The 26,326-nt window shown below is 41.8% G+C and overlaps 1 protein-coding gene across 11 annotated transcripts in view; it reads right to left on the bottom strand.

Annotated features, from left to right (window-relative positions):
- The window catches only part of LOC117512702 (ankyrin repeat and SAM domain-containing protein 1A), a 153,152-nt gene that overhangs the window by 123,097 nt on the left and 3,729 nt on the right, over positions 1-26,326 (bottom strand). For 10 of the 11 annotated variants that reach the window (XM_034172872.1, XM_034172879.1, XM_034172878.1 and 7 more), the window contains exons 2-4: positions 5,075-5,155; positions 4,687-4,843; positions 3,907-3,969 (exon numbers count right to left, since the gene is read on the bottom strand). In XM_034172872.1, coding sequence (XP_034028763.1) covers positions 3,907-3,969; positions 4,687-4,843; positions 5,075-5,155 — 301 coding nt within the window. The remainder of the gene's footprint in view (positions 1-3,906; positions 3,970-4,686; positions 4,844-5,074; positions 5,156-26,326) is intronic. The other variant, XM_034172875.1, reaches the window with a different exon arrangement.

The following is a 26,326-nucleotide window of genomic DNA, read 5'->3' on the forward strand; positions in this document are numbered from 1 at the left end:
CCCAGTAGAGTGCATATCCAGAAAGGAGAAATAGAAATGCACCCCACAAGGGTGTCTATGAGACTGTCACACTATCTGAATCCCACAATAATTAACAAAATTTACCGGACACAAATGACTGCATCTCATATGGGTAAAAAAAAAAAAAACATTTTTTTGTAAGATTTTGGCTCATATATACCCCCCCCCCCCCCCCATTTTAAAATTAAAATAACTATGACAGTTATACACCATGATCTTCTTGGATATGGCATAACCGTGAAAATGAGAATCGGCTTCAGATACAGTCTTGCTTTTCACAATACCTGAAGGTCCAAAGAGTAATTATGTAGATCCAATATCCTGAAAGTGGGATCAATCCACATTAGATACAGTGGACAGTAGAGAACTTTCCAAATCCAAGTAGCCAAACCACAAAGGGTACACTGAACAGCAAAAACCAGGGAATGAATAAACGATGGCACTGTCTGACTTTCTGGATCACAGTAACAGTGAAAACAGGACCTGGTCCAGACTGAGTGATGCATTGTCCCTTTAGAGGACCACTGATGCTCCACTCACCCCTGTACCCACTTAAAACTTCCCCACACCTTTCATCTCTGGCTAGCTCTCTCACAAACTCACTCTGGGTACAGTTACCACATCTCTTCACTGGGTCACACAGCACTGCTGTACGGCCAATAAGCCCGGACACGGTTCCCATGCCAACATCCAACATCTTTCGCTTCTCAGCAATGTGCGCACAGGAGAACCAACTGAAAGGTGGAGCAAATACACCCATTTACAAACTCAGACAGACCAGCATGGCATGGATGCCTCACTTTGATGCTGATGCAAAGGGATCAGTACACTGAAAACCTCCCAACCTCCTCCTCATAAGAAGGCTCTTTCAGCTCACAGTGAGAGGGGGGGGGGAATTCACCCATCCATTCACATGATCCCATCAGCCATGACAACAACCAGTGCATCCATATTTCTGATTTATTTATAACATGGCATCCATTATTCATACTCCAGACAAGGTAGCAGCTCACAAACTATCCAAGTGTTGACATTAAGATCTCATCCCTTAGATTAAAAGACCACCACACTTACTGTTAAATCCAACAAGCAGACTAAATGGGTAATAAATAAATAAACAAACAAATGCAAACCCTGCTGGAATGCTCACACTGTAATATACAGCAGCACAGGACTCCAAAGAAAGCTGGCCTGTCCATCAGACACTAAGGAGATTATACAAGAGGAAATGTCACAATGTACAAAAATAGTCTGCAGCATTATCTGCAGGCCTGTTTGGGTTTGTAGCTCTGCATGCTGAAAATGTAGAAATGTAACAGCCAGTGTGCTTGTACTGCTTAACCGTGGAGGCAACTGTCACTGCTGCTGAAGCGATGTTCTCCTGGGCTCAAAGTGTGACGGAAGCATCACTGAAACTGGGTTATTGTGACAGAAAGGTGTCCTACAACTGAACTATGAAGAAGCCTGATCACACATGAACTCTGCATGAGTCACACAAGGACAAATGTAGAACGTTTTGTCAACATCCCAGAGATTCTTGTCTACCCATGCATCCCAGTGGGATCAACCTTTATCCTCTGGAGAAGCAGAGTAAGTAAAAAAAAAAAGTAATTAAAAACAAACAAAACAAAACAAAACAAAAAATAACAAGAACAACAACAAAAAAACCTTCCCGGCAGATTTCATGCACTTGGTTATTTTGTCTCTTGATCTATTCCAAGTTTTTATTATATTGTGCCCCCATCTGTGAAATGTTTTGGATAAAGTTGACACCAGAAGGCATTAATTTAAATTCATTTGTATTTTGTTTGAGGAGTTAATGATTATTCTGCTCTCCAGTAACTTTCTTTTGGCTTCCCTCTTTTGGCTCAAGGTCACCACATTTGATTTGGCACAACTTTTTAATCACGCATGTCTTTCCTGACAACTCCAGATGTAAAAGGAGAATCTTGGCATGGGTGCCCTTGAAATAGTGATGCTCTTGTTGGAATGCAAGTGCACCAACTGTGTGTGCACCTGTGCAGCCCTGGATAATAGTATGTTGCTTACATCATAACATAAGCACGTACGTGCTTGTTTTATATTTCATGTTCATATCAAATGTGTGTGTTTTTTGCCATCGTCATAGTTACATCAGATCGAGTAAGATATATGTTTCTTTTAATCATAGTGGGATGTGGAAATGGTTTCATTTATTTGTGGTTTGGCAGAGGCAGACGATCTAAGCATGATGCTAAAACACAAGGGCTCTAGCGTCTGTCGCAAGAATGTCTTTTGTCCTTGGGGAGTGACATTTACCCCACTGTACAGCACCAACTGCTGGCCAGCTTTACAATATCACTTATTATTAATCAATAATAAAAATGGTTACTTGCAGCATTAGACCATTTTATATAGATTTCCGCTATTAAGATGTCAGTTTAATTACTGAAATTCTAACATCCACCTTGAAAAAGTGTCAACTCCTCCATCTTTTACATTTAAATATCCTGACGTAGCTTTAGCTAGTCATTTTACCCCTGCCAAGTGAAAGGGGGTGTGAACAATGCTTAACAACCCTTGGGTTTTAAACAAGACACTTAAAAATATTCCGGTGCCCGGGGACCAACTCCTGGACTGTGTCCAACTGCAGTTAAGAAAGGTTAAATGCAGAGGATAAATTTTGTTGTCTGTATCCATGTATGTATGTACAATGATAATAAATGCCTCCTTTTTCTTCCCTCTTCTATAAAAGGCAATTCTACAATAACAGTATTACAATGACAGCAAAATCTGGCTATAGTTTGTCTTACCATTAAAACTTTGCTCTAGTTATAATTCTGTTACCGTAATATTACCCAAATGGGAAAGAGAAGACTTTATTACATTTTGTTGGTGATCTGGATCTTGTTTGAAATTTTTCAATTTGTGTCTTTTGTAAAATTTTGTGATGTACTTTTCACAAAGAACTAGAGATGTGATGCTGACAAGCCTTGGCTGTGCTATGCACTCTCTTGGTGCCCTCTAGCCACCCTCTGCTGGGTGTCTGATATCTAAAATTTCTGGTGTTGAAGACGATACATGCCAAGTTTTTTTTTTAATTAAATAACCTCAAAAGCACTTGTGCAGTACACAATACAAAGCCACAAAAAAGTCAAAAACTCACATCACAGAATCGCCATCAGAGCACATTTAGCCCATCATTCTGAAGTCTGCCATCTGATAGAAGATTGCAGACGTTATGTCATGCCCTCTGGCTGTCTGAATTCTTAAAATGGTTTATAGGTTACTGAAGAGCTGATCCTCACGTACTGACCAAATTTAAGAGACAATGCAAGCCTGTCTCAAGAATGCTTCTTTCATCCATTTCTTTTACAATATGCAGTAATTTTTCTTTCATCCCACCTTCAACATTCTTGACTTCTGACATCAAAAACATGTAATGGACCTCAAAGAGCACTCACTGCCCTTTTATTTCAGACATGGAATAATGGCTGCATAGCCCTGGTGATTCCTTGTGTTGTGTTCTAATGCAATTTCATTTTCATGTATTTTCGCCACAACCCTCACTTAATGCTGAACCTGACAGGAAGGCCAACAAAACATACCTGTAATACACAGTAGGGGTATGCAGGTACAGTGTCCCAGGCCACTTTTCAACAATATTACAATTATGTTTTAAAATATGTCATCTAAATAAAATTAAAGATCACAAGTGAACATTTGTGTTTAAAAACAAAAAACAAAACAAAAAAAAAAAAACAAAAGATACACACACACTGACAGATTGTGAAAATAAAAGGTTGCCCTCGCCATTACAGAAGAGCAGCATCACAGGCAAATCCAAGAACAGCAACACAACAGTAAAGCAAAGAAGCACTTAAAAAGGCAGCACTGTGTACACACCTTGGCATTAATATAGGGGTCAAAGGGCCCACAGCGTTTGAACTCTTTATGGTCTACAGAGCTCTGGGAGAGAGAAAGAGAAGATAGGCCAATGGTTTGGGTTCAGACAAGCAATGAATGAATGATGATCACAAATGAGTCAAACTAAATAAAAAGGAAAAACAAAAATCAGTTAGTCAATGAACAATCAAGTGTCATGAACAGGCAGGGAAAAATGACCCAAAATGAGACTGATATTCCCTCACTGAGTTCCAATTATTAAATAGATCTGAAGACTGTTTCCTGTTGGATGAAACTATGTGACTGACTGCATTTGTACAGCTCATAATGGGTCACATCCCAAACAGGATGGGTCAAAGATGCTGCCAGGTTTGGAGGAAGCAACTGACAGGGTATCACATTTCTGAGCTGAATAGTTAAAATGGTTAGAGCAAACAAGCACACCGCCTCACATTAGCATGACGTTAATATCAGAGTCACAATGCACTGAGGTTAATGTGCAATGGTCACATCCTTGTTTATTTGGTTTAAATGTCATTTGCAGGGGGCAGACATTCCATGCCACACCAAAGTTTGTTGACAAAAATATCATCATGATGCATCACCTGCATACTGAGTAGAAAAATTCAACAAAGAGCATCAAGCTGCTGGAAATCAGCACTTAGGTTTAAAAGGGAAACTGGATTATTACCTTGTGATTCTTTCATCAGAGCAGCAGATGTGACTAACTCAACCACCCCCAAACAAACAAATACAGCATAAGAAAAAGTTGTTTCAGACCTGCTCATTGAGTTTGGGGTGTGAAGGTCCCTGGTGAATAAGTAGTTTCACAATATGTTCATCTCCTTTCCATGCAGCCAGATGGAGAGGGTAGCAGCCCTTGTTGTCAGCGATGTTGGTGAAGGCCTCGTTTCGTAGCAGCACCTCCACCACCTGGCTGCAGCAGACAAACGCGGAGCAAGAGTGGAAAGGACAGGCCAGGTCAGAAAGTAGAAACCACAATAATAAATACACAAGGCCTCAACAGTCAGACAATCGATAGCTTCATCTTCCCAGTGGGGCAATTCTGTGTTCGGCCAGACCCCATTTAATGTAGACATTAACAGACAGACTCAAACAGACAACACAAAGGTTTCTCCCAATTACCACTTATTTATTACTGATCTACCTGTGTCCGTTTAGAGCGGCGTGGTGGAGGGGGGTGTATCCAGTGCTGTCCACACAATTCACATTGGGGCCTCTCCAGATACTGAAAAAAAAGAAAAAGAAAAAAAAGAAAGAAAAAGAAAGGATAGTTACACCTGTAAAGCATGCAAACAATGCACACACACGCAGACATCCTCAGTAAAGTCACCAAACAGTGGGTGTGTCTCCATCCACGCTGATCGCTATCAGTCAGTAACAGCTGCCGGCTTTCAGCTCTGAACCACAAACACTGTTCACAACACAATCCAGGTCCACACACACACCCATGTGTAATTTAGGGTTGCAGCTAACTTTCTTTAAAAATCACCAATTATTCTAGCAGTTATCTTTTAGGATTAATCCATTTGTTCATGTTTTTTTAAGTGTGTGTTTGATTCCCACAAGCCAAACAAAGTTTCATCCCCCCGCCAAAATTCTACACATTCAAAATTATAAAAAAAAAAAAATCATTAAAAACCAACTGCATAAATTTACTCATACTAAAAATCCCTTCACTCTACTTTTCTATTTATATACAAATGTTTAAAACCAGCTGCCAATTCCATGTCATTTTTTGTATGATGTGTACTCTTTTAAATAAAATAATAATAATACTAATTCCATTTCACCATGTGGAACACCCTATAATTTAGAGCCTTTAATGCAATTTGAACTATATTATTTCTAACTAGTTACACCATTTAACCATTACTTTAAAACACCTTCAAATGTACCACATGTACCGTTATGTTTACACCTGTTTAAAACATGTTTGAAGAACACTGCATTAATTTTCATAATGAATAATATGTCAAATATTTTCTCAATGAACTGTTTGGTCCGGAAAACATCAGAAAATAGTGTTAAATGTTGATGAGTGTTTCCCAAAGCCCAAGAAAATGCCAATGTCATCAAATATCTTTTGTCCACAACACAAAGATATTAAGATATTCTAAATTACTGTAAGAGGAGAGAAAAAAAACCAACACACACTAGAAAAGAAACCAGAAAATATTCACATTAAAAAGTTGAAATAAGAAAATGTAAACTTTGACTCAAAATAATTAATTCATTATAAAAATAGTAGGTGATTAATTAAATTTAGTCAATCAATTAATCGTTGCACCTCTACTTTGATGCATGTTCCACTTTGGCTAGTTCTTTTACAACAACGTGCAAATCCCAATTAAGAACAAGATAGAAGAAGCATAAAACAAGCAAGAAAAAAAAAATTAAATAACCTGCTGTATCTTAGCTGCAGCTAAACCAAACTAATCAGACCTAGTTTCCACAGAGTTTAAACCAGATCATTCCAGGCAAAGTCCAAAGTGCAGGACATTTTTGCTGTGTAGCAGCAAGACAATTTTCTTTAATCAATGCCAGAGCAAAGCATTGGCAAGCAACCAAACATCACTGTGAGGGTAAAGCAGGCCAGCAGTTAGCACTGCACCCCCACTCAGCTGTCAGCATTGATTTGTTTGTTTCTTTTAATTTGCAGAGAGTGCAGTGGTGCAAAACCAGATTCAAAAAGCTAAAGTATGTCTGGTGAGAGGAAATGCCACAACTGGGAAGCAAAGCACTGTGAAAGAACTGAACTCGCTCTAAATAAATCATGTGTCAAGGAAATCCTGGCATGAGTGAACCAAATACCCGAGGTCATGATAGTTTGCCATCCAAAAAAATAAACAAAAACCAAACGCTGAGGCTAAAATATGGGGGTTTGCATATAAAAAGATACTATAACAAAATCTGGCTTCTTCCCTCCAAGAGCTGAAGAATTTGTGGAGGACACAACATGCTATTTGAAAATCCCTTCTCCACAGAAAGAACAATTAAAATCATCGGTTGCAGGAGCAGAGCCCACATGCTATAACTCACAGGCACAGTATGAATTTATGTACATCATTAGCTGAGTAAGTGCTGAAAGTCTGAACGCAGGATGCTCAGCTTCCTCATATCAGGATCACAGCAGAGCTGTAGTGTATGACTTGGCACCAGACATTTTTTTTGTTGCAGTAATAGCAGTTTGCGCACCTATAAAATATATCACTCATAAGTGTTCAGAGCACTCTGTGATTACACAGTCAATCATCTCACAGCCTGTGGAATAATGAGCCTGATGGAGCACAGACACATGGGGATGCACTGCTCCACGAGTCAGAGCCAAAGCCATTTATTTCCTACAGCAGGGCTTCTGGATCTTGTTTCTGCAAATCAAGCAGCTATAATAATGTAGGACATCAAAAGCAAGGCATGCTAGAGGGAAATGCTGGAGTGAGGAAAAAGTGATGGGAGGAAGTGCTGAGGAGTGATAAATTTCTGGATGCTACGATTAGGTGAGTTCTGCAGGCCTCACTTACATGCTTCAACCTCATGCCTCCCAAAGCCAGTGACCAGATTAATACCAAAGAGTGAGGCAGTACAGCTTCATGCGTGACTGCTAAACGCACAAGACCACAAACAGAGCGCTAGATGCCGTCCTAGATAAAGGTTATGTAACAGCTAACAAATAAATAAAGCATAATAATAAAAATGCAAACAACTCAAGCAAAAAGTAAGCAATCACAACGATTAGACACCTTATTTACACATGGACCAGGGCATTTTAAACACACACACGGAACCCAACAGAGATGGGACTGAAGTCCAAAACTGGAGAATGGGTAAAACAGAGATGAATACGGAGGGGGCACATTCATAGGAACTGACTGAGGAAATCCCGCCCGAAACGCTGAGCTAATCTTTAATTTCCCAGAGGGAATATCAGAAGGATGAGGCAGAGGTGGTGAAGGAGATTCGGGGGGGGGGTCTGCTGACTTTAGTCGTACATAATAAGAGCAATTTAAAGGGATCGTCATATAAATTTGTACATTCCCACCTCAGTTATTAAATGTTGCATGTAAAAAAACAAAATAGTCTGAGGAATATTTTTACAATTACTGTCTTGGTACAAACAGTCAAGTTTGTTAATTTCTTCAGTGATTTCCTCCAGAACTATCTGCCAAACTAGAAAACTACTGCATCCTAGTAAGAGCAGAATACTACTGGAATGAATTTGAATAAGGAAAGTTGTATTTTTTTTTCTCACCTAAATAGCTTCAGCACTCACTCCAGTTTATTGTCTGGAATAGTCCCAGATTGCATTTCAGAGCTTCTAGAATTCAAACATTTTCATGCAGGTGGTGTTGGGGGGTAATTTTGGGTTTCAGCTTTTTTTGTTTTTCACCACTTTCATCCCTGAATATGAGTTGTGATTCACTTTTGTGCGGATTAAAGTTACTAACTGGGACTCCTGTCTTCTTGCGAGAAAGAAACAAGAATCATCCTCCGTTCTGTTCACACAGCTCCAAACGCTGCGCGGCTCTCTGACAAGTCAAGATAGAACGATAGAATTCAGTCTGAATTAATAACTTCAAAGTGAAACACAGATTTGTTTATTTTTATTTATGTCCAGAGATCAAGGACACAGTGACTAATTTCATATTTATTTACTTTAAGACTCAAGGAAATACATAGAAAACCTGTAAAGCCTACTTTTAGTACAAAATTCACGAGGTATCGATAAGGAATCGGATCGATAAGCAGAATCGATAATGGCATCGATATCGATAAAACCTTATCAATACCCATCCCTAGGTATAACACTTAATAAGTGGAATAAATATCACATAAAAGAAGACAGATGGGAGAGAAATACATGGGGGACAAAAATAAAGGAAAAAAAAAAAAAACAAAACCCAAAAACATTCGCCTACAACCCTTCTTTCCCACACTGATTTCACAGCAGACGCCACTCCACAATCACAGTGTTCTGACTTTTCCCACCAGCAAGCATTTTGCCTGAAAGAGCAAACTGATGCTGAAATGCAGCAGTGGATGGGCAGCTATTTTCAGTTATGCTGACAATCTAGCTCTGGAAATAGTGCAAAACTGCTGTTTGATGTAGTTCTTAAAAGGGGAAGATTTTTGTCACTGTCACTGTATTACTGTTCACAAAATTAAAATAATAATAAAACAAGGGAATGGCACAAAAAAAATGTAAAAAAAAAAAAAAAAAAAAAAAAAAAAAAAAAAAAACACCACACAAAAACATCAGACATCATCACAATTTGCACTGAATAAATGTATTTGTCACAAATAAAACATGATGTTTGTGCAGATATGAACACATTTCACAGTCCCATCTGTCACCAGTACATCAGCTTAAAACAGTCAGGTTTATTGCATACAATTTACACAAACTGCAGCAAAAAGTACTGAATAAATAATCATTACAAACTTGATTGATTATCTCCCAGGATGTTGTCCTCCAAGTATGGTGTGTTTGAAATTGGAAGGTGGATTGGAGGTTGGCGCGGACCCAGCAGGTGGGTCAAAAGGTGGGAAACGAAGACGCCAACCAGCAGGCCAGACTGTTGGAAATATCTGCTTCAGAGGCTGCTACTCCAGCTAACACGTGAATCAATCAATCAATCAATCAATTTTATTTATATAGCGCCAAATCACAACAAACAGTTGCCCCAAGGCGCTTCATATTGCAAGGCAAAGCCATACAATAATTACAGAAAAACCCCAACTGTCAAAACGTGAACATACCTCAGTCGAGATCGTGGGTTTGACATGTGGTTTCAACAGTACATCTTCGAGTTATTTTTATATTTTAAAAAAAAGAAGGGAGGGAGGATGCAACCACACAGAAAGAGATGTCACTGGACTTCTCTTTTTCACTCGTGCCCATTAGTAGAAGTGTTCCTAAATGGAGTGAAAAGAATTTAGCAATTCATTTTTACTGGGAGGATATGGACAGAAAACTATAAGCACATGCTTTTTATCAAAACTGAGAAAATTACAATAACACTAATCTGAGACAACTTCGTAATTTATGAAGTCAACAAATTAAGAACTCAGCGAGACTGTACACCATCTTTTTAAGATGTTACTCCGTGACAATGTCAAGGGCTCCGGATAGCCACCTTGTACGTTGAACTCATGTCAATTATTCCTACATAAACACCAGAAACTGAATAGCTAAGAACATACACGTTTCCTCTCAACTGCAAAAGAGGCTAAAGCCCACGAGTATTGTGGAAGTCTACATCAGAATTACCTTTCATGACTCAAAGTCTCACACTCACGTGGAATTCATCACTGTGACCAACTGCTTTTCTCAGTTTACACAAACACAGGCAGTAAAAGTAATGTTCAGAACACAGAACCCCAAAGGTGGATATTCCTGGAATGCCAACACGGAAGTATTAGATTTCTCAGCTACCACTGCTCCCTCCTGTGTCGGACAGTTATGTTCTCTTTCAGTTCAAAGGTCAACAATTGATGAAATGTGACTGCTGTTTGCCCAGCTTTTATTTCATCTGGGAATGACCACTGAATGGTTGGAATGCCAGTACTGTAGTTAACTGCCTTGTTAACACCTTAGTAAGTACACAAACAAACAAATGGCTTGTCAGATAAAAACAGAACCAAGGATTGTATGTCCTACTGTGAGTTCAGTCTTCCTGTTACATGTGTGACAGCGTGGCTCTGCTGGGATGAGGCTGAAGTTGTGGATGAAATGGGATGGAATGAGCTGGAAATGTGCCCAATCCTCTTAAAGGGCAGAATAAGGGTGCCTTGACATTTGCACGCATTTGCACTTTGTCATGACAATCCCACTCGATATGTTCCCACCTGAATGCTGCGCTTTGTGCGCTGGACGCTGCATATATAAAATAATTATTCTGTAACGGATTAACATTTCCTCTCAAAGTTTGGCTGTTGAAAACACCTCTAATCACTTCAGAATCACAGAGGACTGTTCCAGCCGCTGCTCCCCCCTCTCTCTCCTGCACTTCATGAGGTGGAGAACGCATTTGGAATAGGGCTGCCACAAATGACTATTTTGATAGTCGAATAGTCAACGATTATTTCTGTGATTAGTCGACTAGTCGGATCATACATAATTTCCTAAATTAAGGCCTGCAGCATTTTCCGAGAAAGGTCGGGATGAAAACATGAACATTTCCACATCAGTGACTATTTCTTAGACTTCATTTACATCAATCATTCAGAAATACAAACAGTGTGGTACTTTATAGTAAATCTGTGTCAGGTAGGCAGTTCTCAAAAACAAAATGTCCATGCTGGAAGAAGACAAGTGAGGGAAGCCACCAAGACAACTCTGGGAGAACGTTTCACTTCTGTGAGTGGTGCAACATTTTTATCTTCATTTTACATATAGTCCCAACTTTTTCTGATTTGTGGTTGTTTCTGTTGCATTTCTGAAATTACAGAACTGCTATAAAGAAAAGTGTGAACATTTTATTGTGTTTTAAAACTTTGTGGAGCAAATGCAAACACCAAACTCTTATAAAGAAGGAAAAAATACACAAACATGTGCAGGTAAACTTTGATATAAACTGAACAGAACAATGCAGGCTGATTTGACTCCCCATATTTTTTGTATAAATAAATCAGAATAAAATAAGAGGTAACTCGCTTTAAAATGAATAAAACATATAGCTGCAGCTTATAATAAATTTGAAAAACAACAAAATTCAGCAGCTTGTATTTTTATTCTGACTCCAGTTCATTTTAGTGTGATGAAGTCATTTTTTTCTCCACATCATTCACGTTTTGTGCTTGAACACTACATTAAGTTTAAGATTGAACAAATATATACCTTTGGAAAATAACAACAGCTGTTAAAGTTCAGAGTTCTCACCTGCTTTTTGTGATCTGTGCCTCTGAACATCACTGCAGCTTCTCCACAGCAGGGTTTATTTTTTTAACCCGTGTATGCATAATTTTTGCTCAGTTCATTTATATATTCTCATTTTTTAAGGATGTTTTAAGGATATTTGACCATTTATTTCATCTCATGATCTCATAAATTCAGTAAACGATGCGCACATGGTGTGAACAGGACGGTGCCGTCAGAAAAACACCGGTAGAGAAAGAGCAGAGAAAAGTAAAGGCAGTTCCACTTTTTTTTTTAAACATGTTCACTCGGGTTAAAATCCTCTCTCTCTGCTCCGCGCTCGCTGTGTCACGTGCACTGATGGTTCTCAACAGAACGTAACATTTCGTGCCTCCGTTCAGGAATCTCCCTCCCTCACAGTTTGCAGCGAGTTGACTCCGCGCGAGCACACACACCAACAGCTCCTCCGGTAAACTGCACATTTTAGGCAGCTTTGAACAAGATGGCCACTGTTTTAATCGGCCGTCTTATCCAAGTTTGAACATTCAAATGACAGCAGGACGGCTCACTGCCTAAAACTATGAATTGAGAGAAAAACAAAGACTTAAATAAAATAAACGACTCATCGACTACTAAATTAGTTGTCGACGGTTTCATTAGTCGACGTTGTCACAACTAATTGACTAGTTGTGGCAGCCCTAATTTGGAATAGTTGAAAACATAATTATTTATAATGTTTATATTGTAATAGCTTGGTAAAACAGTTGCATGATCATTCTTTCTTATGCGAAGCTGTAAAATTATGTTTATGATAGATTTAACATCTCATTATAATCGATCACATGAGCTGCATTGTGATGTAGTGCACTGACGCAATGACTCGCAGTCACACTCAGTGTTTAATTGTTTGTGCAATGTTCACATGAAGTTTACATAATTGATGTGTGACAGATTTTGAACATTTCAAAATTTTCTTTATGCACTTGCACGAAGTCGTGCACAGTTTACGAGTTTACACTCTTGAACGGAAGAGTGCGTGCAAGGATGTGGATCAAATTCATGCAAGTGTCAAGGCACCTTAAGAGATGTTTTCCTAGCTATAGTAATTACGGAACAGAAGACAGCATTAATGAGACATTCCAGGAAGCTGTAAGCTAATCTTTATCAAATACAGCTAAAGCAATTCAGCCTACAAACACAAGAACTTGATCTAAATGACAGCTAAGTTCCCAAATGTCTTTTACAGAGATATATGATTACGAAAAGCCAACATTCTTTGTTTTGTCAGTGGGACAAAAACACAGCTGTGAATCTGCAGGACAAGCAGTCATCTGGCTCTGCTTTCAGAGCATCTTTGCAGAAGTGTGCATTCTTCCCTTAATTTGCCCCTCAGTGGACAAACACACTGCCTGCCAAGAACTTTCTGTACATCTGGTCGACAGCAGCTGTTGGTGTTTGGACACCCTCAATCAGGAAGCGTTCGTGAAGAGCTCTTCCTGTGGACATCCAAGACTGAAACAGACCATCAGGTTGGAATAAAAACTGCATCGAGAAGGCTAAAACCGTACACATATATACAGGTCACAATCCAGACTAAATAATACAACAACTTCTCACAGTTGCTTGTTTGTGGGCAAAACTGCAACCACTACTGTGCTGTGGTACTATGGTTACCACACCATGACAACACTACTTCAGGAATCCTCGCCTAGCAGATTACATTGTTAATGGGGTACCAAGACACCTCATGTTTGGACCGGTGGTGTTAAACACGCTGGGGTCAGTGTCTATCCCATATCAACGGCTGGGTTCCAGCCTCTAGAGAAAGCAGAAATTCCACAGAGCAGAGCTGTACTTCTGCCTGGTTACAAAACACCACAAGTCAGGACATGCACCCCATTCCAGAGCAAGAAAGAAGAAGAAAAAAACAACAAAAAAAACACAACAACACAAAATCTACATCACTAGCTGAACTGGTGATGTAGTAACAGATTTCAAACTGGTAAAATGTTGGGGAGGTGCAGTGTACTAGAAATAGTCATCACTCAAAAATAAACAAAGCAACATACAAACTGTCTAAAATATAAGACATCAAAAGGTCAGTGTTCGAACGAGATGGCATCTCACCTCATCTCCAACCGCTTTTCCGGGTTCGGCTCGCGGGGGCAACAGCTCCAGCAGGGGACCCCAGACTTCCCTTTCCCGTGCCACATTGACCACCTCTGACTGGTGGATCCCAAGGCGTTCCCAGGTAGGGATGGGTATGGAGAACCGGTTCCTTTCAGGTTGTTGTGTGGGCCGCCAGAAGAGGAGGTACTGCTGGCCCACCACCAGAGGGCGCCCTGCCTGAAGTGCGGGCTTCAGGCACGAGAGGGCGCTGCCGCCACGGACACAACCGGGAGTGACAGCTGTCACACATCAACTCATGACAGCTGTCACCCATCTTCATTTCATCACTCCATAAAAGACGGATGTCATCTCCACCTCGCTGCCGAGATATCATCTACCTGTGAAGGTAATTCTCTGCTAAACTGAAAACACTGACTAATACTCTGAACTTCTTTGCAGCCGTTTTCCTGTAAGTGTTTCCTTATCTGTGGGATTGGCGTTTGGTGTGATCAGCGACGGCTTCGCTTCACACCCCAACCAGATAAGTGGTTAGACAGGAGCTGCACGTGTGTGTGATTAGAGGTGGAGGTGACTTTCCACCTTCTGACTGTTTTTGTTACTGGGTGTGCACACACCCACATCTCACTGTTTGTGCTCCTCGCCAGCAGTACCAGATCCGACAGTCGGGGACGGTGATCACCTGCGAATTCAGGACTTGGCGGCTCCAGTATTCTCTGGGTTCTGTGGCGGCGGAAATCATGTGGTTCCGGCTCTTCTCAGGACAGACGTCTTCTATCCTCGAGCCTGCCCACACGTCACCTTGGTGTATCGACTGCTGTCAGATTCTGTGATTGTCTGTATCATCGTTGTGCACATTCACAACATTAAATTGTTACCTTTTGGCTCATCTATTGACCGTTCATTTGCGCCCCCTGTTGTGGGTCCGTGTCACTACACTTTCCCCAACACAGGTGTCGTTAATAAATGATTTGATCCACCGACATCAATAACCTTTTTGCTTAACAATTCCCTTATTGGTCCTTCAGAGTGCCATTGTTTTGGGGGGTGTTTGTCAGGAAAATGATCATTTCTTTACATTGATTACAGACCCTGCAGCGGGTCTGTAATCAACTTTTCTGCAGCACGGCTTTACTTTGAACCTTGAACCAATCGAAGCAGTGATTCACAGATCAAAGCAGTGATTCGCAGATCGAAGCAGTGCTTAATTTCTGATGTTATTTTTTCGCTGCACTGAGGAGGTACCAAAATGTATGTCCCTTTTCTGTTGTTTGTAAATTAATATAATATAAAATGACAAGGATCTATTTTAGCTGTTATATAAAACAAATAATGATTGTTTTTACATTCTTTCAATGGAAAGAATATTTAATATTTAGGTGTTTTCACCTCATAAAATATTTGTACCACTGAACTCAAAAATATTCATTATTTGTATAGCATTATGTGAATTTTAATATTTTAAAAGTGTTATTTTAAAAAAGTTTTTTAAGTGTGTCAACATGACTGTTGTGATGCACAAATGGCTAGCAATGCTGTTCACTCACAGTGCTGTGAAAGGGGCAGCTGAGTGGGTAAGTCTGCCCTTGCCAGTACATAGCCTCTCCATCAGCAAGCCCTATGTAGTGCCTCTTCGTGGTGACACACAGAAACCGAGTACCTCGAGGTCTCAGGCTAAACTACAAGGAACTCAAAGGAGGTTTGGCCCCTAGACCCATGGCATGCAAAGCCCACCGGCGTGAGGACGTAACCTGCTGCTGTTGGAACCAAACCCCCAGCTATGTGTTAAATAGCTCCATTGCCTTGTGGGTCTCTCGGGAGAGAGTAAGGCTAAGGGACAACCCCAACAGAAAATCTGGAGTGGAGCCCCTAAGGCGGCTGACACTGGGAACCCACATGTCTCCTGGCAGCTCCTGCAGCCAAGCTGATACCAAATGTATTGCCCTGCATTCCTTTGGACCACATCAGTAAGGCCGAGACGGGGGTCCTGACGACTGGGTATACCAGTATCTCCATACACTCTGCCCAGGCCTGCGCCCTGGAGAGGTCACTCCAGTGCCACTGCCTCAGCGGCAAGACCAACACGGGGGACAGCAGTTATGAGTTATAAGTCCATAGCTGATTGGCGTAAGCTCAGACACTACGGGCTGTCTCCGATGGTGGGAGGGATCTTTGTGTCCCACTGGTCAGCCATCGCCCGCCCCAAGCTGGGCAGCAGCCCCCAACCAGTAAAGTGCTGACCCTCCACAGTCTGCCTGCTTCAATGGGTGCTTGGAGCTCAGGGCTACGCCGACAAGCAGATTGAAAACCCTGCACCAGACAAAAAAACAAAAAGGCCAGCCTTACGACTGGCAAGCTGGAATGTCAGGACCATGTGCCCTGGTCTCTCCGATGACCTACAGCAAGTTGAGGATGCCAGAAAAACAGTCATCATCGACCGGGAGCTATTGAGACTGAACGTCGACATAGCTGCACTGCAGGAGACTAGACTCTCCTCAAATGGCAGCCTCCAAGAACAGAACTACACCTTCTTCTGGCAGGAGAGGGAACCAGAGAAGCCTCGACTACATGGCGTAGGATTTGCAGTGAGAAACTCTCTCCTGATGTCGGTAGAACCACCATCCAACGGCACGGCTTGAATCCTCTCCCTCCGCCTCTCAACATCTTCAGGTCCAGTTAACATCCTGAGCGTCTATGCTCCCACACTCTGTGCCCAACCTGAAGCAAAGGACAAGTTCGACAATGAGCTCGAGACCGCAGTCCAAGCCATACCAGCAATAGAACATCTGTTCCTACTCGGGGACTTCAATGCCCATATCGGGGCTGATCATGACTCCTGGCCTCGCTGCACTGGCCGCCACGGCATCGGCTAAATAAGAATGGACAGAGACTGTTAGAGCTCTGCTCCTACTATGACCTCTGTTTCACAAACACTTTCTTCTCCACCAAGCTTCATCATCGTGTGTCATGGTGACACCCCAGGTCACACCACTGGCATCAGCTGGACCTAGTCATCACCTGAAGGGCCTCACTGAATCACGTGCTTGTCACCCGAAGCTACCACAGTGCTGACTGCGACACTGACCACTCCTTGGTCTGCAGCAAGGTGCGCCTTCAACCTAAAAAGATTTATCGCTCAACGCAGAAAGGACGCCCACGGATCAACACAGCCATGACATCAGCCCCAGACCTATGTGCACGCTTTGCCAACGCCATTAATGAAGCCCTAATGAACTGCCCCACGGACAGTGCCGAAGCGAGATGGAACCACATTCGAGATGCCACCTACCAAGCCACCATGGACTCCTTCAGCAAGAAAGTGAGGCATAACCCCGAGTGGTTTGAAGCAGGGATTGCTGAAATGGAACCAGCAATCACAGCAAAGCGAGCCGCCCAACTCGACTATAAAAGCAATCTCTCTGAGAAGACTCTGGCTGCCTACAGGAAGGCCAGAAGTGATGCCCAGCGGACAGCTCGGAAATGCGCCAACGACCACTGGCTGAGACTCTGTTGAAGCATCCAGCTTTCTGCTGACTATGGTGACATTCACTCCATGTATGCAGGCATGAAAAAAGCCTTTGGCCCCAGCACCATCTATATCACTCCCATTAAGTCAGCCTCAGGTGAAGTCATCACAGACCGTAGCAGGCAGATGGCGAGATGGACCGAGCATTACAAGGATCTGTACTCTAGAGAGAATACAGTCACTGACACAGTAGTTGAGAACTCCCTTGCCTGTCATGGAGGAGCTTGATGCTCCACCCTCTGTTGAGGAACTATGAAAGGCCATCGACTCCCTTGCCTGTGGCAAAGCACCAGGAAGCGAGGGCATCCCCTCAGAGATCATCAAGGCCGGCAAAGACACCTCTCTCTTACAACACCTCCATGAACTCCTGCTACAGTGCTGGGATGAAGGGACAGTGCCCCCAAGAAATGCAAGACGCTAATATCATCATGCTGTATAAGAACAAAGGTGGCCATAGCGATTGCAAGAACTATCGCGGAATCTCCCTGCTCAGCACTGTTGGCAAGGCCTTTGCACGAGTTGCCCTGAATCGCCTACAGTCTCTCGCCGAAAGGGTTTACCCTGAGGCACAGTGTGGCTTCAGAGCTGGAAGATCAACAGTTGACATGGTGTTCTCACTTTGACAACTCCAGGAGAAGTGCCGTGAGCAACGCCGACCCCTGTACATCGCCTTCATCGATCTGACAAAGGCGTTCGACCTTGTCAGCAGACAAGGTCTCTTCACCCTACTCCAGAGGATTGGATGCCCTCCCATGCTACTGAAAATGATCACGTCCTTCCATGAGGAGATGAAAGGTACTGTCCAGTATGATGGCTCATCCTCGGAACCCATCCCAATCAAGAGTGGGGTGAAACAGGGCTGCGTGCTCACACCAACACTCTTTGGCATCTTCTTCTCACTGCTGCTGAGACACGCCTTCAACCAGACTGAAGATGGAGTCTTCATTCACACAAGAAGCGATGGCAACCTCTTCAACCTGGCCCACCTCCGTGCAAAGACCAAGGTGAAGAAAGTTCTCATCAGAGAGCTGCTGTTCGCAGATGATGCTGCCCTCACCACACATACAGAGGAAGCCTTACAACGGCTTATCAACAGCTTTGCTTCTGCCTGCGCCAAGTCTGGTCTCACCATAAGCATCAAGAAAACCAACATTATGGGTCAAGATGTCAGTAACGCCCCCCGCATAACCATCTGTGACCATACCCTTGAAGTGGTTGAGAACTCCACTTACCTGGGCTCTACCATCTCTAGTAACCTCTCCCTTGACACCGAGCTTAACATAAGGATTGGCAAAGCATCATCAGCAATGGCTCGCCGCCTGGCAAAGAGAGTGTGGGACAACTCCATGTTGACTACCAACACCAAGATGAAAGTGTGTGCTGAGCACCCTCCTCTACCGCACTGAAACATGGACCCTGTATTCCCATCAAGAACACAGACTGAACGCCTGACAACTCCTGGCAACTCCTGACAGCCTGACGGCTGCCTCAGACAACTCCTGGGCATCACCTGGCAGGACCGTGTCCCAAACATCGAAGTACTGGCTCGGGCAGGAGCACCAAGCATGAATGCCCTACTTAGCCAAAGACGGCTATGCTGGCTTGGTCATGTTGTCCGCATGGACGACGGCCGTATCCCCAAAGATATGCTGTACGGCAAGCTAGCCACTGGCTCCAGACCCACAGGACGGTCTGCACTACGCCACAAGGATGTCTGTAAGCGTGACCTCAGAGCGAGCAACATCAACCCAACAGACCTGGAAACATCAGCAGCAGACCATGACAGCTGGCAGCTTACCATTAAGAGTGGCATCCAGCTGGCAGAAGCAAGGAGGGAGGAGCTTTGGGAAGAAAGGAGACTCCAACGACGACAGCGAGCAGAGTCAGCACCCACAGAAACAGGAAATTATACCTGAAGCACCTGCAACAGAGTCTGCCCGTCCAGGATCGGGCTCTTCAGTCATAGCAGGCACTGCAACCCAACTACTGACTGACCCACGGCGCAGCTCCATTGTCTCCCGAGACAAACAGATGCCAGAGAATATTTTAAGGATGAAAAATAATCAAGTTACTTAGAAAAGGCAGACTTCATTTTCAGAAAAATATTTTGATAGTGCTCCATACTTTATTTGATCATTCACACAGAATTCCTTCAAATCAGCTCAAAAGTGTAGGAAGTAGAGAATTATTTTGTGTTCAGACTACCCTTTCTCAAAACTCCATGCAACACGATGCGTAGCACTGGATGCTTGATACTCAATATGGGCAATTCCGGCGTCACTGACGTTACGAATTTTCGGACATTTAGCCCTATAGCTCCCAACTTCCTCTACTTAGATTCTAGAGTTTTACAGTAAGACAACTGACCTTTACTTATTCTCACTGTATTACAAATTGGTCACTGTTCCCACTGTGCTTAGTACCAGGGCAGAAAAAGTCACTGACATTACGAAAAAAGGACATCATGAAAAATCAAGCAACTTTATTCAAAATTTCTTGTCAGACTATTGATGAGTTCAAACCAAGTATGATATTCATTTATACCCAACATATGGACAAAATCATCCATCAAAATGAATGATTTCCGAACTTAGTACAAATGGAAAATTGCATCACTACTGATGAGTATGAGTGACTATGATAATTAAACAAATATGTTTGACTATAGTGATATGTACGTCTATTTGTATGTATCAAACTACTAAAACATCAATCATTTAAACTGAAGTAATCTGAAGTCATGCAGATGCTATTCCGATATGTCTGTAAACAGTCAAAATTCAAACAGCAGAAAAAACAAGAGTTTAAAAACTTTGATAAAGAAGAGTATTTCAACCATTCATTTCTGTCAGAAATGGTCGGTCTGAACATTGTCTCTGTTCACTGCACAGTGTTACTCAGGAAAATCTGGAAACTTGTACATTCAGAAGGATGGGTACTTCCAGTTTTTTCTTGATTTTTTCCTTTGTATAGAATATTTTGTCTTCCACTTTTGGTATTTTCCAGTAGACCCCTGCTTTCATCATTGTAGACACCTCATAGTGGTCACCAACAATGGAAATTATTTCTCTGGGGTAGAGGGTGCCATCATATGATACTGCACACCAATCTTTGACCTTCAAACTTCCATCTAGACTGCTTTGAGAACTGTCATCTGAATTTTCATCACTGTCAGCCCCATCTGCATCTCTGTCCCAGCTTTTTTGAAACGTGTTGCAGGCATCCATTTCAAAATGAGCAAATATTTGCACAAAAACAATAAAGTTTATCAGTTTGAACATTAAATACCTTGTCTTTGTGGTGTATTCAATTGAATATAGGTTGAAGAGGATTTGCAAATCATTGTATTCTGGTTTTATTTACATTTTATTTACACGTCCCAACCCTGAAAATGCTTAATGTCTGTGCCTGCCCCGCTTTTCACCCTGTGACTGCTGGGACAGGCTCCAGCCCCCCTGTGACCCTTAATTGGAGTGAGCAGGTACAGAAAATAACTAATGCATAGAGTAATACTCTCTCTCTCATCTTCAACTGCTAAGGGTCACAGGGGGCTGGAGCCTATTCCAGCAGTCACAGGGCGGAAGGTGGGGTACAGCCTGAACAAGACACCAGTCTGTCGCAGGGTCACATAAAGACAAACACATTCACACCTGCACACACACCTATGGACAATTTAAAAGGTTCCAAATCACCTAACCTGCATGTCTTTTGGATATGGGAGGAAGTAAGAGCACCAGGAGGGCACCCAAGCAAACACGGGGAGAACATGCAAACTCCACACAGAAAGGGCACAGGTGGGAATTGATCCCATGACCTTCTTGCTGTGAGGCAACAGTGCTAACCACGAATCCACCATGCTGCCAACAGAGTAATACTGATTACAAATTTTAGTTGTTTGTCACCATTCTTGCTGTTTTACTCCATAACATTCAGTCATAGATAGTCCAAACTATACCTTTTTGGGAAATTTACAGCAAGGAAAATAAGTATTTGATCCACTGTCAATTTTGCAGGTTTTCCCACCTCCAAAGAATGGAGAGGTCTGTAAATTTTATTGTTGGTACACTTCAACTGTGAGAGACAGAATCAATAAATAAATAAAATAAAATCAGAAAAACACATTGTATGATTTTTAAATAATTAATCTGCATTTTATTGCATGAAATAAGTATTTGATCCAATAGAAAAACAGACCTTAATATTTGGTGCAGAAACATTTGTTTCCAGTTCTTGACCAGGTTTGCACACACTGCAGCAGGGATTTTGGTCTACTCCTCCATAAAAATCTTCTCCAGATCTTTCAGGTTTGGAGTTTCAGCTCCCTCCAAAGATTTTTCTATTGTGTTCAGGTCTGGAGACTGGCCAGGCCACTCCAGGACCTTGAAATGCTTCTTACGGAGCCCCTCCTTAGTTGCCCTAGCTGTGTGTTTGGGGTCATTGTCATGCTGGAAGACCCAGCCATGGCCCATCTTCAATGCTCTTACTGAGGGAAGGAGGCTGTTTGCCAAAATCTCGCAATACATGACCCCATCCTCCCTTCAATACGGTGCAGTCGTCCTGCCCCCTTTGCAGAAAAGCACCCCCAAAAACGATGTTTCCACCCCCATACTTCATGGCTGGGATGGTGTTCTTGAGGTTGTTCTTATCCTCCAAACACGGCGAGTGAAGTTTATACCAAAAAGCTCTATTTTGGTCTCATCTGACCACATGACCTTCTCCTATGCTTCCTCTGGATCATCAAGATGGTCACTGGTGAACTTCAAACAGGCCTGGATATGTGCTGTTGTGAGCAGGGGAACCTTGCTGCCCTGCAGGATTTTAAACCATGATGGCGTAGTGTGTTACCAATGTGACTCTTTGTGACTATGGTCCCAGCTCTCTTTAGGTCATTGACCAGGTCCTCCCATGTAGTTCTGGGCTTTCTCAGAATCTTCCTGACCCTGTGTTTGGGCGCATTTTGGATTTTATCATTTGCTGCGTAAGAAGGAGCTTGACACGACTTATGCAGTGTGCAAAATCTGAAAAATGAAAGTCAAATACTTCGGAAACACTTCAAATCCGCAAGCCCACATGCTACTAGGGCTGCAGGTATCGAATATTTTTGGAATCAAATATTCTATCGATTAATTGAGTAATCGGATCAAAAGTACCTTTGTGTTTTTAAACAATATCAGTACTGGCAGGGCTCTCCCTAAGCAGTGGCACAATGTTGCTGTGCCATCATGCAGATTTTTAAGTTTAGGATTTTCCCTCTCTCTGTTTTGCCGGGTTATTCTTTATTTTTTCATATTAAGAGTTTTGGAGCTTTGCCAAACCATAAGCCCAGGTGCTCTGTGAAATCTTCAGTCTGCGGACAGGACATTCTTTTTTTCCTTCTTACTGCATACTTCATTTGTACTTTTTATTACTGTGATTTATTCAGTGTTTAGTGTATATTCATAGATGCCGTACAGAGTGTAGCTCAAACCAAAGTCAAATTCTTTGTTTTCTGTGGATACTTGGCGAATAACAGCCTTTGAAAAACGGCTGTGGATTGCAGCGTTTCCACAAAAGCTGCCCGTTGATAAAAACTCTTACCAAATGTGAATTAAAGCATTTTTATAATCATTAAACATGACTAATTTAAACTGTGCATTCTTTCGCTTCATCTGCGGAGGTGGAGAACAGCTCGTGGAGCAAAACGTGTTTTTTAAAAAAAATACACACAAACACACTGCTTCACTTTAAATGCGCAATAAGTCCGTTTCAGGCAATCCGCACGGACTCTTTCTCTTAAAAGGCTTTATTTTACTCAGCGTGTGGCTTTGCAAACTTGTAGCTTCGCCTGCCACATAGATTAGCGCTATGGTCGTCTTCTGTGTTTTTTGTGAGAGCGTTACAGCACCACATACAGGCTTGGTATATGTACTACAGCTTTAAACGAAGCCCCGAGGCAAAGAATTTGCCTCGAACATTTGTTGTAATCGAATTATTTGAATTACTCGATGAATCGTTTCAGCCCTACATGCTACGCCATCACCCGGAGCTAAAAGAAGCAGAGCAGCGGTCTCTGCCGACTAGTGACCAGTGAACACGCCATCACTTCACTAAACTGCCAGCCAACTTTGAACGAGCAAAGCAGATAAGTAAATTTACATCTTTAGAATCACTTGATTAACCTTGTAAAGCTGCATTTTCTTAAACATAAACATTTTAAAAGTAATATAACTATTTCTCAGAGCTCTTTCAATCGAAAATCAATTCTGAATCGAATCATCACCCCAAGAATCGGAATCGAATTGAATTGTGAGTTGTTGTAAGATTCACAACCCTAGTGGACAGGTGTCTTTTATACAGGTAACCAATTCAAACAGGTGTAATTAATACAGGTAAAGGGTGCAGAATAGGAGGGCTTCTTAAAACAAACTAACAGGTCTGTGAGAGACAGAATTCTTGCATGTTGGTAGGTGATCAAATAGTTATTTCATGCAATAAAATGCAAATTAATTATTTAAAAAAAAATTCATACAATGTGATTTTCTGATTATTTTTTTTTGGTTCTGTCTCTCACAGTTGAAGTGTACCTATGATAAAAATGACAGACCTCTACATTCTTTGTAGGTGGGAATTGCAAAATCAACAGTGGATCAAATGCTTATTTCCCTCACTGTATGATCAGACAAATAATGTGGTATAGTTTGCAATATGATTGGAGCATCTTTTCATTTTGACCACTGTGTATTTCTTCTGTTGACCCCTACCTGGCGGACTACTTGAAAATTCAAGTAGCCAATCAGTTTTTTTTTTTTAAAGAGTGATGTCTAAAGGTACCTTGACAGTTGCACAAATTTTATCCCCACACTGGCACACCAAATGGCGTGCCAGAGAGTAAACTCGTAAACTGTGTGTAGCTGCATGTAAGTGTGCAAAGAAAATTTTGAAATGTTCAAAATCTCTGGCACGCATTCATTTTGTGAACTAGATGTGAACACTGCACAACCTATTTGAAAACAGTGTGTCACTGGGAGTCAATGCTGCAGCACAGTGCACGGTATCTGAACGATTGTGATGAGATGTTAAAGCTACAATAAACAAAAATTTGCAGATACATTATCAAACTCATAGGCAGGAATGACAATGCAACTGTTTTGCCAAGCCATTACAATTTAAATATTATAAATAATTACCTTTGATACGATTCCAAATGCATTTTCCATCTCATGAAGCACACGAGAAAATGCTGTTTTTGTTGACAAACTAGAGCTCTTCTGTCCATCTCTGCTCCTCAAAGACACAGCCTTTCATGGATACCGTTTTAGTACCAAACTGTTATTCCAGTCACCTGTTAAACATCACCTGCTTGAAATATCACCAATAATTACTATTATTGGTGATTATTATCTTTTTAGAAACTCCTCCTCTGTGCCAGTCCACCTTGAAGCTGTGTAATTGATAACGCAAGAGACAAAAGTTGCAAAAGGCAGTTTCTTCATTCAGTCACAGAAGTCCTTATGAAGTCCTTCAGTCTTGTTACCTTCCCTCATTAGTCTTCCTTTTGCATGGTCCCTCAATTTAAAAAACAAACAAACGTTCCTCCTCCAGACTGATTTACCACACATGTAATTAAAGGTCAAGGCATATTCAGTCACTGGGAAATGTTCACATATCCATCTCTTGACTTGTCTTAAGATAAAAAGGCTGTTGCTATTGATACGGTACTATATGGAAACCACAAATTATGATTAGTATGGCCCCCAATGTTATTTATACTACTCAACATCACAGTTCGTGCACAACCCTAACCCCTACCATTCAACATTTGCCTCCTGTACAACTTCAAGGCTATGATGTCCCTCTTTATCCTGGTATTTTGGTCTGATCGTCTCCCCCCCATCTGTCCCTTCTCGTATAGTGCACATGCGCACAACAATGGTGATGCGCAGCGTTTACTTCCAGGAAAATCAGTGCCACCTGGGTTCACTTCTCGCTTTGCCGCTGAAGTAATAAGATGTTTGCAATCTCGCTCTAGATATGTGAACATGGATGCCATGATGGAGATGAGATGAAAACAGCACAACAGGATGAAGTGATCATCATATACATAAGGGGAGACTGTTCAGACTAGCTATAGGTAGTAATACACTAAGTCTACCCCCCCTCCCCCACTAAGGGGGGGGGGGGTGCTGTTCAGACTGGGTAGTAAAATAAACACACCAAGTCTTAGAAGACCATCGATCAGTAGCTTTTGCCAATCTGTAATTAATATACCCATTAAGATAATTTACAAATTTCAAGCAGACTATAAAAAACACTAAATTCTATGGCGAGTGGGGTAAGACCTTACTAGTCTACTGTTTGCTTATTTTGCTTTAATTTATTAATATTAATATTAGACATGGGCCAATAACCGGTTTGACGATATACCGCAGTATGAAAAAGTCACGGTATCAAAACCACTAAAATTTTCCATTATACCATTCCTACGGTATGAAAGGGTTATGAGAATTCTGACAGGCAGAGCAGAGGTGACCGCTGCCGCCCTTCCCTTGGCACGCACCTCTGTCTCTGTTTACAAACAGGCAGCTAACGCTAGCTAGCTCTACATCATGGCTGAAGGAGGCGAAGCCTGCACTGAACTTTTCCCTCTGTCTAAATGGACCAAGTTGGCTTTTTTGTTTAATTTTCTGCGAAATAGCCCTTCAAACCAAAAATGGTGGCAACAAAGCACCATATCTATGGCCTGTGTTGGACTCAGAACAATTCAAGATACCGGCAAAGGATTACATGGAAGGAGTAAACTTTATCCCATCTTTAAAACCACTGAGAAGTACAAACGGTGGACTTGAGTCATGCTTGTGGTCGACCAAATTTCTCCCACAAACATGTCAAGAAGGACAAATACATCTATT

The sequence above is a fragment of the Thalassophryne amazonica genome, chromosome 6, assembly GCF_902500255.1.
Source record: "Thalassophryne amazonica chromosome 6, fThaAma1.1, whole genome shotgun sequence".
NCBI classification, from domain to species: Eukaryota; Metazoa; Chordata; class Actinopteri; order Batrachoidiformes; family Batrachoididae; genus Thalassophryne; species Thalassophryne amazonica.